The 14,858-nt window shown below is 36.6% G+C and overlaps 1 protein-coding gene across 1 annotated transcript in view; it reads right to left on the reverse strand.

Annotated features, from left to right (window-relative positions):
- Window positions 1-14,858, reverse strand: part of ADAMTS20 (ADAM metallopeptidase with thrombospondin type 1 motif 20) — a 165,456-nt gene that overhangs the window by 136,711 nt on the left and 13,887 nt on the right. The window contains exon 3 of the mRNA XM_036251991.1: window positions 1,469-1,631. Coding sequence (XP_036107884.1) covers window positions 1,469-1,631 — 163 coding nt within the window. The remainder of the gene's footprint in view (window positions 1-1,468; window positions 1,632-14,858) is intronic.

Raw genomic sequence — 14,858 nt, forward strand, 5'->3', positions numbered from 1 at the left:
TTTAAACCAAAGATCCTGGCTTCTCTTGAACCATTTTCTTTCTGATAATGAACACTGACTGTGAATGCAAAACCCTGCATATCATTATGTGAAACATTTATGCATTCAGAATGTCTACTTGGTGGATTTCTTCTTTAAGAAGCTAAACAATTCATTAAACAAGCTGCTCCTGAATGGTAGATCAGAACAAGCATACGCTGCCTTCTGTAGAATTCTATTGTGAAGCTATACCCATTTGTGTTTTCTTTGAAACCATAAAAATAAAACCCTTATGCTCATATTAAAAGCATAAGAAAGGCATCTATTATGTCAATAGATTTAAAACACGGCCTTAGACACAGTGAGAACCACTCCAAAATGGCACTCTTATAATAGCAAAGGTTAAGAAGTGCACTCCCAGGAAAACCTTCAAAGGCCTACATATCATTATATCCCCAAACAGATGGCATCTCAGTGCTTGCACTATAGTTTTTGGACACCTACAATCTCAAGTAAATCCTTTCTAAGCCCAAATCAATCCTTTCTAAGCCTACTCTTTTGTCTCGAGTTTGTACTTTGATGGTAACTGCAAGTGCCTTTCTCCATTCTTTATAAACAACACACAATGATAGGGTGAAGATTCGTGTACATATGTGGACACAACTCTTAACATGATTTCTCTGCAATGAACAAGTATTTTACTAGCAACAAACTCATACTTTAAAGATATCTATAATTCCTACGTTCTAATCTATTACAAGTCTTCAATAGCCTCAATCTTAGAGGAAAAATGATGAAAACATACCTCTCTCATATATTGCTGAAGTATAAATAAATTGATAAAAACAACTTTGCAAAACAATGGGGAATTACCTAGTATCTATGTGTATACTCGGGAGAAACACTCAAACACAGGATATGGGGACAAGAATATCCTTAGCAACATTGTTCACAATAGTGAAAAACTGCAAACAACCCAAAAGTTTAACAAGAAAGTAGGAAGATGAATGGTGATATACTCAAATATTGTACAGCAACAAAAATGAAGAGCTGCTACATGCACCAAAATAGATGAACCTCAGTCACCAAGCAGAGCAAAATGCTAAGTCACATAAAACTACATACAACATTTCCTTTACATAAAGTTAGAAGCATGCGAAACTGGACATGTTATGTTTCTTAGGTTCAGTTTTTCTAGTTATCTAAAATTCTGCTGAGAAAAATTAAATCATACTAGTGTGACTAACACACTGAAGTAATAACTTCCTATGTATATTTGTTACAAATCTCATATACTGAATGTTGTGGATTTAAATTCAGTCTGCTACAACAAAATTGCATACAGACTGAGATGATTCTTAACGAGTCAAGAAAATTTGTTTAAAATATCATATACTTCAATATTTAAAGAAAATTGGCAAGTTCTAACCTATAAAAAGATTTAAATAGTATCATAATTTAACCAAAATAATTGTACTCCATAGTTTACCTGAAACATCACAAGGCTTATGAGAATGCAGAAAATAGTTCCTCTTTAATTCCTGTCTGTATATAAGATGTGGCTTGTTATGATCATCTTCATGTTCACTCCCATCTGCCTTCATTATAGGTTCTAAGAAATATTCACCATCGTGTGCTTTAAATGTTCCCATCTGAAAATTTAAAAAAATAAAAATTAACTTTTTTGTTTCATCACTAAGAGAAAGTACACTGTACCTCAGGGTTAAAATGAACACACAGGAGCAAGACAGCCAGGAGTCAGTCTGCTCACTGAATGTCATCAACGGAACATCAAGTTTCCTTTCCGGGGCTTACCTTTCTCTCTCAGCTCTTACAGAGTCATGAATACTGGACAGTGTTTCAATGGGCAGAGATGGAATGACAGGCATTCCAGGCATAAAGGATGGCACAGGCAAGAGCAGCAACATGACAAAAAAAGCCTAGCACATTCTAGACGTAAAATAACCTGTTTGGCTTGGTCTGTATAAGGTAGTAGTGAGAGACAAGACATAAACAGTAGGCTGGGGTCAGAAAAAAGATGTTAAATGTGGTGCTAACAATTTAGAATTTGTAAGCAATGGGGAGCCATTGAAGAGGTTTCACAAAAACATGTCTTCTTAATTCCACTTCCGATATCCAATTTACTCCTTGATATCTCCACTTAGATAACAAGTAGCATTCACAGGCGTAACACATCCAAAGCCAAACTCTTGATTTCTGGTTCAAACCTACTGTTCCTGAAAAGCTCTCCATTTCAGTACATGGCAGCATTATTATTCAGATTGCTCAGGCCAAAAATCCTTAGCGATAAATCGAGATCCCATATTCAATGCACCTTCAAATCCTGACTGCTCAACCTTTAAGGTACAAATGAAATCCAATCACTTCTTTTAAATTTTACCACTACACCCATGATCTCCTTCCTGAACTAAACCAACTGCCCTTTATTGTCTAGTCTCTACAAAAGAGTCACAGTAATTTCTCTTAAGTTTATATCATGTTCCTCTAAAAAAAAAAAAAAAAAGCTCTAATGATTTTTTATATCACACAGTAAAATACAAAGTTCTTAAAACAGTCTACAAGGATCGGTGAGATTTGCCCATCCCTTTTCACCACCCGTCCCTGCAAGCACACAGATGACCAGTAGTTCTGACTTCTTCCATGTGCACCTTCTACACCTTCACTCCTAGCGTCTTTGCTATTCCTCCAATGTGACAAGTATACTCTCACCTCAACACCTTTGTACTTGCTAAACCTTCTGCCTCTCAAGTACTTCTCCTTGAGGGCTCTCTGCTATGATTCCTATCTGCACGTGACATTCATCACCCTATCTAAAATGGCATCCTATCACCCTGGCCAGTTTGGTTCAGCAGTTAGAGCATCGGCCTGTGGACCAGAGAGTCCCAGGTTTGGTTCCCGCTAAGGGCACATATCTTGGTTGCAGTTTGTCCCCAGTCCCGGATCATGTGGGTAGCAGCCACTCGATGTGTGTCTCTCATGTCAATGTTTCTCTCTCTCTTTCCCCCTCTCTCCCTCCTGCCCTGTCTGAAGGTAAATGCAAAAGTGTCCTTGGGTGAAGATAAAAAAATTAAATGGCACCCTATCTTTATCTCTTTAATCCAGTTTCACTTTTCTTCATAGCACTTATCGCTACTGGATGTGTTCTCATTTACGACTATTCGTTGGTCTGATACTAGCCACTAAAATGCAAGCTCCGTGAGAGTCGAGCTTGGCCTGCACCGCTCTCTGCATGCCTCTCCTGCCTGCCTTGTACCAGATGTTGGATAACAGAGTAGACGAATAAAATGGTAAGGTATGAAATTTAATCTAGTAACATCATGTGTTATATATGGTAGGGGGAAAAACACTAACAGTTGTTAAGACAGAGGCTCTAACCCAAAAGAGAGGTAACAAAACTGGAATTATGTTGACAGTGATGGGAGGACACTTGGAACAAAAAAGGTACAAGATGCCAATGCCTGAGGAAAGCAGTGAGAGAGAGAACTTATGATAAAGATAATTTCCTGGGAAAATATAATTTACCAAAATAACTCCAGACATGTTAAAAATATCAACAGACCTCTTCTCTACCAAACAACAGAAAAGGTTATCAGAGTTATAGCACAAAACCTCCTGGTGATTTCACAGGGAAATTCCACCAAACCTTGAAAGACCAGATAATTCCACTGTTATTTCAACTGTTCCAAAATATTTAAAAAAAAAATAAAACATTCAAGTTATTTTTGAGGCTTGTGTGAAATTACAGCAAAACGTGAGAAAGACGGCACCAAAATTAAACAAAAAATATCTAGGACAAGCTCATATATAAGTATTAAGATAAAAGTCCTAAATTGTATTAGCAAACAAAATTCAGCAATGCATGAAAAGAATACTGCATGGTGAGATGGAGTTTATCATAAGAATGTAAGTATGCTTCAGTATTGGAAATCTATTAACATAATGCATTATAATCAGTTATATAAATATAAAAATCACATCGCTTTTGAAAAAATTCAAAACGCCATGATTTTAAAAATATCAATAAAATATAATTAGGTGGATGCTTCCTTAACAAGATAAATCATATCACAGCCCCAAGACAGTACCAAGAAAACAAAGATAACATGCAAGGCATTCACACTTAGGTCAGAAATACAAGGATGCCTAGTATCACCTATACTAAAAAGAATTAGATAAAAGAGATTAGAAATATTAAAATATTGGACAAGAAGAGTTAAAAACTGTCATCTTCATAAATGATATCAGTATATAACTTAAAACATAAAAACTAACTGAAAACTACTATAAACACTAAGGGATTCAATGGCTTCAATAGTTTTCACATATAAAAAACAACAACTAAGGCCCGATGGTGTGGCTCAGTGGACTGAGCATCATCCCATGGACGGAGAGGTCCCAGTTCAATTCCTGGTCAGGGCACATGCCTGGGTTGTGGGCTCAATCCCCAGTAGGGGGCATACAGGAGGCAGCAGATGGATCTTTCTCACATGGATGTTTTTCTCTCTCCCTTTCTCTCCTAAAAAAAAAAAAAAAAAAAAACCTATTAAAAAAAAAAACAGTTAAAAAACAAATAAAACTAAAAAATATTATGGAAGAAAAAAATCCCATTTGTAAATAAAAAGATTAAAAGCCCAGGAATAAATAAAAATGTTTAAAGTCTCTGTAAATGTTAAAGCACTACTAGTGAACTAGAAAAGAAAACAAACAAGTGGAATCACTTGCCATGTTCTTGAACAGCAGGCATCCCCAAATGAATCTATAAACATGAGATCCCAATTTAAATAAAATACCAACAGATTTTTAATATATGCACTGCTTCTAAAATTCATATGGAAAAATAGCCAGATAACTTTAAGAAAACAATGAGGCAGGACTAGGACTGCCAGTTATTGAGCTGTTAACCATGTTGGTTAAATGCTCCAAAGCCGGCATAAGCAGACCAGAAACCAATGAACTGAATAGAAAGGCAAACAATAAGTCTTAAATCATAAAAGATTTATTATTACATATAGACAGCATCTCAAATCAATGATGAAAGAAACTATTTAATTAATAGTATGGCAACAAGTAGACAGACATCTGGAAAAAATAATTTAGATACATCCCACAGAATAAGTTCTAAAGGATCGATGATGTAAACTTTTTTAGAGTTTTTAGTAAATTTATTGGGGTGACATTGGTTAATAAAATTATATAGGTTTCAGGTGTACAATTCTATAATACAGCATCTGTACGTCGTATTGTGTGTTCACCACCCCAAGTCATCTCCTTCCATCACCATGTGTCCCCCCTTTACCCTCTTCTACCTCCCCCCTACCCCAATGATGTAAACTTTTGAAATAAAATCACAACAGCTCTACAAGATAACATGAGAGAAGTTTTTATAACTTTGGAGTAGGACATGTCATTCTAACCATGACTGAATGATGATTAAAAAAAAAAAAAGTTAAACTTCCCTCAGGAAGAACAGAAATTAATACTACACTGAGAAACCATTTTCATCTGTAAGACTGGAAAATTCTACCTATTGTTTTGTTTTGTTTTTCTGGTTAATCCTCACCCAAGGATAGTTTTCCATTGATTTTAGAGGGAGAGGGGGAGAGACATTGATGTGAGAGAGACACATCAACTGGTTGCCTCCCACACGACCCCAACTGGGGCCAAAGATTGAACCTGCAACCCAGGTATGTGTCCTTGAGCATGAATCAAACTGATGATCCTTCAGTCCATGGGCTGACACTCTAACCACTGAGCCAAAATGGCCAAGGCTGGAAAAATCTACCTTCTATAACATACTTCAATGTGTGTCTCGAAAAACAGGCACTCTCATACGTTGCTGCTGAAAATGTAAATTAGTGCAATCACAATGCAAAGTACTTTGCCAATATCTATCACAGTTAAATGTATTTGCCCTTTGACACAGCAATTCCCCTCTGAGAATTTGTCCTATGTATATTATACATTTGCACACATGTGAAATAACATTTACAGATGTATTAACTATAGCATTCATTTTAGTAGCAAAATATTGGAACCAATTCAAAAGTCCATTGATAGGGTCTATTTACATAGACTATTGGTATAGCCATACACTAGAGTAATTTGTGATTATAGAGAATAAACATTAAAGAGAAGAAACATTCTAGATAGTGATATAGAAAGATCTCCAGTGCAATTATTTATTTTATTTTTTTAATCCTCACCCGAGGACATTTTTCGATATTTTGTTCAGATAGAGTGGGAGGGAGAAAGAGAGAGAGAAACATCGATGTGAAAGGAATACATCGAGTGGCCACCACCCGCACAACCCAACCAGGGCCGGGGACAAACTGCAACCGAGGCACGCCCCCTTAGCGGGAACCGAACCCAGATCTCTCCAGACCTCAGGTCAACACTCTAACGGTTGAGTCAAACCGGCCAGGGCTCCAATGCAATTATTAAACCCAAATATAACACTATGAAACAGGATGTCTAGTTCACTACCACTTGTGTAACAAAGGAAGAAAAAAACTAAATATTTCTATTTGCCTGGTTGCTACTAAAGAAATTTGAGAAGGATTCGAAACAGTACAATTGGAAGTACAAGAAAGTAGTAGGTGGATTCAGGAATGAGTAGGGATAGCATCCTTCATATACGCTATTCTCTCTGCCTAGAATATGCCAGTTCCCACACTTCACCCTATCCCCTTGCCTCATCCCCCTCCGCCTGGCTAGCTCCATCTCAATCCTCAAGTCTCAGCTTATACAGCAACTATCCAGAAAGGTTTTCATTGACCTGTCATCTAGATAACCACATCCTTATTGCTACTCCTGAAAAATATATTACTTCTTTAAAATATATTACTGTTTGATATCTTCAGAGAACTTGTTATGCTGTATTTATATATTTCTTTACTATTTATAATTATCCCCCCTCCCCATTAGACAGGGGGCTTCATACAGGCAGAGACCTAGCCCTGACTTTCCATTGCTCAGTATAGAACCTGACACACAAAGGCACAGGAACAGTAAATAGTTATTGAACCATGAAAAACTAGTACTTCCTACTCTTTGTACACTCAGCTGATATTGAGCAGAAGGAGGATACAGATTTGGGCACACAGTCTGGAGCTAGGATATGAAGATTTTTGCATGCAGGGATGTCTTAATCAAGAGAGTGCATAAATTGGGTGACAAAAAAAGTGACATCCTCATCATTAACCTCTAACTGAAATTTAGCATTTCTTCAGCTGTGAATGTGGGCAACAAATCCCAGTGGTACTGCCGGTGGAAAACACGGATAATTTCATCACAAAGTGTCTGAGATCAAAATATTGTTTATGCTCAATATTCAGATAGTGATTAGCTCTGCCATTAGATCGTATTTGATGTGCTAAAAAGTAAAAATGTACATAGCTATTTTATTATCTTGATAACGATATTTCCATTTAATTGATTTTGTATTTTATCTTGGCACTTTAAAATATTCTGAGAAGGGCTCCACTGTTAAATTAGTAAAGGGTCTGAAGAGAAGGGGGTGAGGGGAGAGCAATCAAACCAATAACTTTGGAAGATCAAATAATATTTGTAACTATGGGAAGACCAGCAAGGCAGATGTTTTAGCCATCAAGTTACGAACTAAGAAGGGCTTGCATCTGTTGGTAGTCAAGAGAATGAAAAGAAGCCCTCAGCCAGTCAGGTTTTGGAGATAGATTCTCTTTTCTAGTCTGGGAAAGCTAAATCATCAAGGGTAGGCATTTATAATAATAATAGTTAACACCAATATGTACAGAAGACATCATTTGTACATACTTTTAATTTATTTTAAACTAACAATAACTATTTGAGGTAAGTTATATTATTATCCCCACTTTACAGGTGACACAAATGAAGAACTTAAGTAATTTGCCCAAGTCTTGTATCTAGAACCAAGATATGAACCCAGATAGCCTGGCTCCATATTCATGCCTTAATCCATTCCACTGCAGTTAACTATCATATACTGCCCTAGCCGGTTTGGCTCAGTGATTGGAGCATCGGCCTGCAGTCCAGAGAGACCCGGGTTCGGTTTCCACTAAGGGCACGTACCTCAGTTGCAGTTTGTCCCTGGTCCTGAATGGGTCATGCGGGAGGCAGCCACTCAATGTGTCCCTTTCACGTCAACGTTTCTCTCTCTCTCTTTTCCTCTCTCTCCCTCCCACTCTATCTGAACAAAAAATGAAAAAATGTCCTTGGGTGAGGATAAAAAAAAAAGTAAGTATCATATACCAATTTTCATAAACCCTGCAAAATAATTGACAAATATTTAATGAACATCTATGCTATGTGCCCAGCACAGTTCCAAGGCACAGAAGTGAACATGACAAAAACCCCTGCCTTCAAAGAATGTATTCTTATATGGGAAAAGACAAACCAATAAAAATATGGTATGCCAGCCCTGGCTGGTTTGGCTTAGCAGTAGGAGCATTGGCCCACAGACTGAAGGGTTGCAGGTTTGATTTCTGGCTACGAGCATGTCCCTGGGTTGCAGGTTTGATCGCTAACCCCTGTTGGAGTCCTATGGGAGGCAACCAATTGATGTATCTCTTTGACATTGATGTTCCTCTCTCTCTCCCTCTCTTTCCCTCTCTCTCCCTTTCCTCTCTTCCTCCTTCCCACTCTATCTAAAAAAAAAAAAAAAAATCAATAGAAATCCTTTAGAAATCCCCCTTTTTTCCCCTAACTTTCTTAAGTTATAGTAGTTTGGAAACTTGTCTGAGATATCTATATAATTTTATTTCAGTGCTAGAAAGTAAAACATCTAGGCACTCCTGGTTATGTAATGTGCTACTATGTTAAATTATACATTTTAAAAGCTTAAAAATAATTGAAATTCCAATGTGTGTATATGTATATATTTATTTCAGAATTCATCTAACATATTTAATTCTACCAGTGCCTGCTTTCTAAATATAACCACAACTACTTCTTTCCAGTATATATCAAAATTCCAGTTTTTTCTGCCTTCCCAGATAAATAATTTCAGCTATGCTCATAAATTACAAAGACACTGGTTTTCAAATGCCACTAAATGGACCCATGGATAATTACTTTCTGCCTTTTTTAAAATACAACTTTATTGTTAAAAATATTACAGATGTCCCTCCTTTCCCCCCATCGACACCCTCTTCCCCACTCTTGCCCCCACCCGCTGCCTTCTTTTGAAAAGCATGCTGAAGAAGGGAAATGTGATAGCATTTTGTAAACGATACAAATAGACATGAGGCAACTTGTTACTTATCTAAATCCAGCTAGAAAACTACTTTGAAATAATGTGACACTTTTCCCAAGAATACTGAAAATATTTATACCTTGGAAATATTTTCGTACTCCTTCAAATCGAAACCTCTCTATGAGGTACTTCTATTATAATGTTCCAGTGAAACTGCCCACAGGTCCAACCTGTAATCCCACGTGAGAAAAGAATCTAGTTCTACCCAGAGGCCATGGACATCTTTGTAAATCGTGCTAGGACACCCTAGCCTGCGAAGAATATGGCCCTTATAACACAAAAGCCTTTTCTTCAACAAATCCTTTATGTTTTAAAATACTAAGTTCAAGAATAAATGGCAAATAATTTCTCCTCAAAGTGGTTTTCCTGTATTTATCAATGAAGGAGTTAAAAGTATTTTACTTCTACCAATGTTTCTATAATCCACTCCATTGCTGAGGACTTTCTGCTCAAAGAATAAAAATATCAGAGCTCTGCCTAAAGGCTCCTAAGGAAGCGTTTAATTTTTTTTACCTTGGAAAAGAACCTGGTAAGGAATTGGAAGACTTAACAAAACAGGTGGTTCATAGAATTATATTTAGATCATGCCATATTTTTAGCAACTGCCTATCTGCAGATGGGCGCTGCAATTTGATTCATGAGAAATGCCAATCAAATTCCAAACACTTTCTTTTGATGACTATTAAAAGCAGCAAAATCAGTATTCACTTGGGCAAGGGTTTCCCAATTACTTGGAGCAATGATCCTCTATTTGCCAACTGTTTTGAAAGGCATAAGTGATTGTACAACTGGTTTTAATTTACTTTCATAGGCCAAGATTTTATATGTTTAGAGGATTTTTATACAATTGTTTTTCCAAAATGTTCTTATTTCAGTGCTGTGGCATTCATCCATATATTTTTTTCCATTCATCCATATATATTTTTTTCCAAATACATGGCGAACACATGTACTGTAGCAACAACCAATAGTGTACTCTCAGATTTCATTGAAAGGTAAAAATGAGTACAAAATACACATTATTTGGATTCTTCTCCCAAATCATTTACAGATATTACATTAGGTAACTAGAGAACAACATTCAGAAATAAAGTACTATTAAACAAGGCAATTAGACCCTATACTGAGAAATTATTTTACTAACAAATTGTTCTCAATTATTAATTAAATTGGATTTTCACTTAAGGGCTGGATCACAGGCAATTTCTACCATGAAGGCTAAAAGATTTAGTTTTTTAATCTTTAATCATATCATGTGATGAGAATCAGTGTGATGTTATTTGAGAGCCAAACTCCGAGTCTTGGGTTTGCACTCATGGTACCTTGGGCAAATCGCTTTATAACTTGGACTGTCAAGTTCCATAACTTGTAAAACAAAAGAGAAATAATTCTATCTACCTAATTTCCTGAGAAAGCCAATGTGTGTTACAATGCCAATAACTGTTTTGAAATTGAATATATTTTGAAATAGGACAAAGAATTCTCCACTAAAAACAGATGTTACAGCCACCCTTTTTACCCTAGGCAAAGTATAATCATTATACAAGAAAGGTCATAAAGATTAACTCCAAGATTCATTTTTATTTTAGGATATGCTGTTCAATGCAAAAGGTTTATCACCCTGACAATTTCTCATTATAACACCACTGATCATGCCTAGGACATACTGCAGTATATAAAAGCACACATTGGGTGAATGAATGATATAAAGAAAAAAATTGGCTCCAGAAGTCTAAAGTGAAAAATTCATTGTAAGATTTTTGAAAAGATGAGTCTTCTCTCCTCTAGCAGCATTCTTTATTCCCCATTCCAAAGCACAATTTTGTATCTCCAGTATAAAAGTGAGAGAAGACAATAAAGAGGACATGTGTTGCTGATGCCTCACCTAAAAAGAGATTGTTCTCTTACCAAGTCCTTGTCCATAAGGATCAAGAAACTAAGACAAAAACTTGAGACTCATCTAGCCAAGATTATGTAGTCAAATAACTCAAGTTCAAATAGTGCCCCAGCAATATCAATATCAAGAACTATATTCTCTTACATTTCTCTTGCTTATAGGCACTGGAATGTCTTTGAAGTCATATGAACTTAAAGTGAAGAGAACTGTCCAAGAAATGGCCACATTCTTGTCGGGTCTGGGTAATGATTCTTAGGACAGCCTCTCCTAACTTCTTACTAAAATATTTGTGAAGACATAAAACGTAAAGTCATTACAACAATTAGAAATTTAATAATAAACCATTAAGAACTAATTTTTAGGTATGTAATGGAAATATCTTCATGACACTGTCAAATGTTATAAGTCAATATTACTTAAAGAGATACATCTATTATCTTTAGGGACACAATGCCATATACCTGCCAAACCATCTGTCATATTTATAGCATCCATTTTCCTAGTCTCTTTTCATTTACAGTTATTTTGATGTATGGTACTCTTCAATTATCATTTAGGCAAACATTTTTCATTTGTTATGGCTCCCTTTGTGTTCTTCCCCACCTAAAGGCTATGCTATATGTAACATGGTTCTACATCTTTTATACAGCTGTAATTTTATTTGGTTTACCAGTAAGATGAGAATCCAGTATTTAGTTTTTCCTTGTAAGAGATTCTCGGCATTCAGATTTAATATAAATGCCTTTTAGACTTTGGCAACTGTCACAGGAAACTAACTTGAAGCAATTATCAAAACTTGATCTGCCATCAGAAGTCAACTAGTTTTTTGAGGGATTATACAGAATGGGGCAAAAGTTGGTTACAATTGTTCATATGAAAAATAAGACAATAATTAATAAATAATACAAGAATAAACTGTTTCACATACTTACAACTATAAACCTACTTTTGCCCCACCCTGTATTATCAAAGAAACCATGAACTTGGACTAAAAAAGCCTCTACTGCTTTCATTGTAACCTACAGACTCTAAGAATTGCCCCAATTCCTGAATTCCCCCCAGATTTATTTTAGATGTGGCCATGGAGGATGAGCAAGACCCTTCCAGAGAACAGAACCAGGGACCTTGGTGACTAAACTTCCCAGAAAAATGAATCAAGGCAATCAAGAAACTCTCCTCCTACCAGGTGAGTGGGTCTCCACAATCTCTAGAAGTAGTCCAGAATTGCTATAAATCAGTGATTACTAAGTATCTCCCCTTCTTTCAACAGGAAGTTAAGATTAGGGTTGTAATCATGCTGATCATGCTGTGCATTGGCCTGGAAGAAGTGCAGATATTGTCTTATTAATTCATTAGCTGCTAAACCACAAAGAGCCACATCTAAACCTTATGAAGAAGATTGTATTACCCAGAGCTCCTGGCATTTGAGCCAGAGACAAGATGAGTTATGTCTGCTGTGTAGGAAGAGAAAGCAAAGGGATATTGGGGAAACAGAGGAAAGCCTGTGGTAGAGACTACTGGTAATCACCAATATCTGTTCTCCCCTCTTCCTCTTGGGCATATCACTACCCCTCTAGCCTTTTGCACCAAGGTGGAACCTGGCAACTAGTTTTCATCAACAGAATGTACACAGAAGTGTGTCTCTTCTGAACTGAGGCAATCAAGAGCCAGTATGCTTTCTCCATGCTGTTACTATGGTAATAAAGCATTTATGTAGTTCAGGAATATTTTAATTAATACATTTAATGCTATTGTAATAAGTACATTATGCACCAATATCTGAAGTTGGATGGTACATAAATGAAATATTTGTTGAAAAGTAATGAACCTGTATCTTCCTCTGAATATTAATATGAATCAAATAGTTTAACTATATTTTGTGGAAAATAGTAGTTATAAGCAAAACAAGAATAAGCCACAAGTAACAAGATTGCAATGTGAGCCCATATGGACACAATTAACTTAGTTATCATCTGAAAAAGATTTAATCTATACCAACTTTTTAAGTATGTTCAAGGACTTAAACTAATATTGCTAATATAATTTTCCTGCACTGAATGACTGATGTAAAGAAGAGCTAGCCTAATTATTTTGGCACATATTAATAAAAGCTTCTTTAGCTCATTCATTCATATTTATATTAAGAATTTCTATATTCTGTATTAGATACTAAAATGAATATGACTGTCATCCCTACACTTATAATCTACACATGAGATAGAAGTGTGGACAAGTAACAACAATTCAATATATTATGCATAAAATGTCCAGTGGTAAAATAAAAAAAGGCCTGGTCAGCTCTGTTAGGAACGAATAGATGGGGAGGGAGAAAAGACTAAAAATGGATCTGGAAGGATGGGTAGGTAGTTCAAGGGAAAAGACATTCTAGACAAAGATTAAGTATGAATTCAAACAATTATGAAGATTAAAGTAAACCTACAATAAAATCAAACAAATGTTTCTAGAATTATTTCTCTCATGCTACCTGTTTCTCTGTCATTACCTCTCTTGGCTAATGGCCATAGGATCACTCAGTCATTTGAGCCAGAGTCATTAAAACCATTTGGTCTTTTATGGTCCAAAATTCTAATGCGTCTCCTAAAAGGTTACTCAAGTTCAGCACCCTTGACATTTTGATAATTTTTTGTTATAGAAGACTTTTGAGCAATAGGTTCCCCTCCCCAACCCCTGCACAACTGTGGCACCCAAAAATGTCTCAAGATACTCCCAAATGTCCCCTGGAGGGCAAAACTGGCCCCAGTTCAGAACCACTGGCCTACAGAAGTGCATCTTCCTAGGCACCCACTCTTCTTCACCACTAAAACCACACCACTTCAAGTTGTCTCTCTTCCTCATCTACAGGAGACTGCAACAGGGTCCTCTCAGTGACTCACTGCCACCCTTGTAGCCTGCACAGTGTTACATAAGGAAAGACCCCTCCTAACACATTGAACTAACAGACGGTCTGCAGATTAAAACCTCATCCTTCACTGTGCATTTCAGGCCTTAATGATCTGATTTCAAACTCTGCTTTCACTCTACTTTTCAGCTGCACAGACCCACAACAAGCCCTGTGTTTTCCTATCCACATATGTTTATTCATCCTTCAAAGTCCAGTTGAGAAACCTTCTCCAGCAATGTTAATCACTCCTCCTCTAAAGTTCACACAGCACTTTTTGTACTCACCTATTTTCATTAAGTATTTGTTTGTCTGTTGTCACTCTGTGATTGCCCAGAGAATGCTGGGCATAATTGATCAGGGGCCACAGATACTGGGCTTTGAAATCCATCATCCTAAGAGTCTACAGGTTACAATAAAAGCATTCAAGGGTTTTTTAGTCCAGGCTCATTGTTTCTTTGATAATATAATTCCTCAAAAAAAAAAAAAAACTAGCGTTTGTGCCCCAGTTATATCTCTCAAGTGCTGCTCCAAGTTAGTACCTGAGTGTGGCAAGGATGCTAAGGGTAAAGTAGTCCTTAGGAGGCATAGAACTCTTCTCCCAGACAAATTTGGCTTGAGGCATGCTTTGTTGAGCCTTACTTAGACTGCCCAGAAGCCTGGGATGCTTCTACCCAACATTCTCATCTTCTTTCTTCACCCATTTCAGACTTCATCACTCTCTCTGTATTTTCTCTAACACAGGCACTCCCCTTAAATAAAATCCTTATACATTTAATCCCATCTTGCCATCTGCTTCTTAGAAGACATGA

Source organism: Molossus molossus, unplaced genomic scaffold, assembly GCF_014108415.1.
Source record: "Molossus molossus isolate mMolMol1 unplaced genomic scaffold, mMolMol1.p scaffold_m16_p_10, whole genome shotgun sequence".
NCBI classification, from domain to species: domain Eukaryota; kingdom Metazoa; phylum Chordata; class Mammalia; order Chiroptera; family Molossidae; genus Molossus; species Molossus molossus.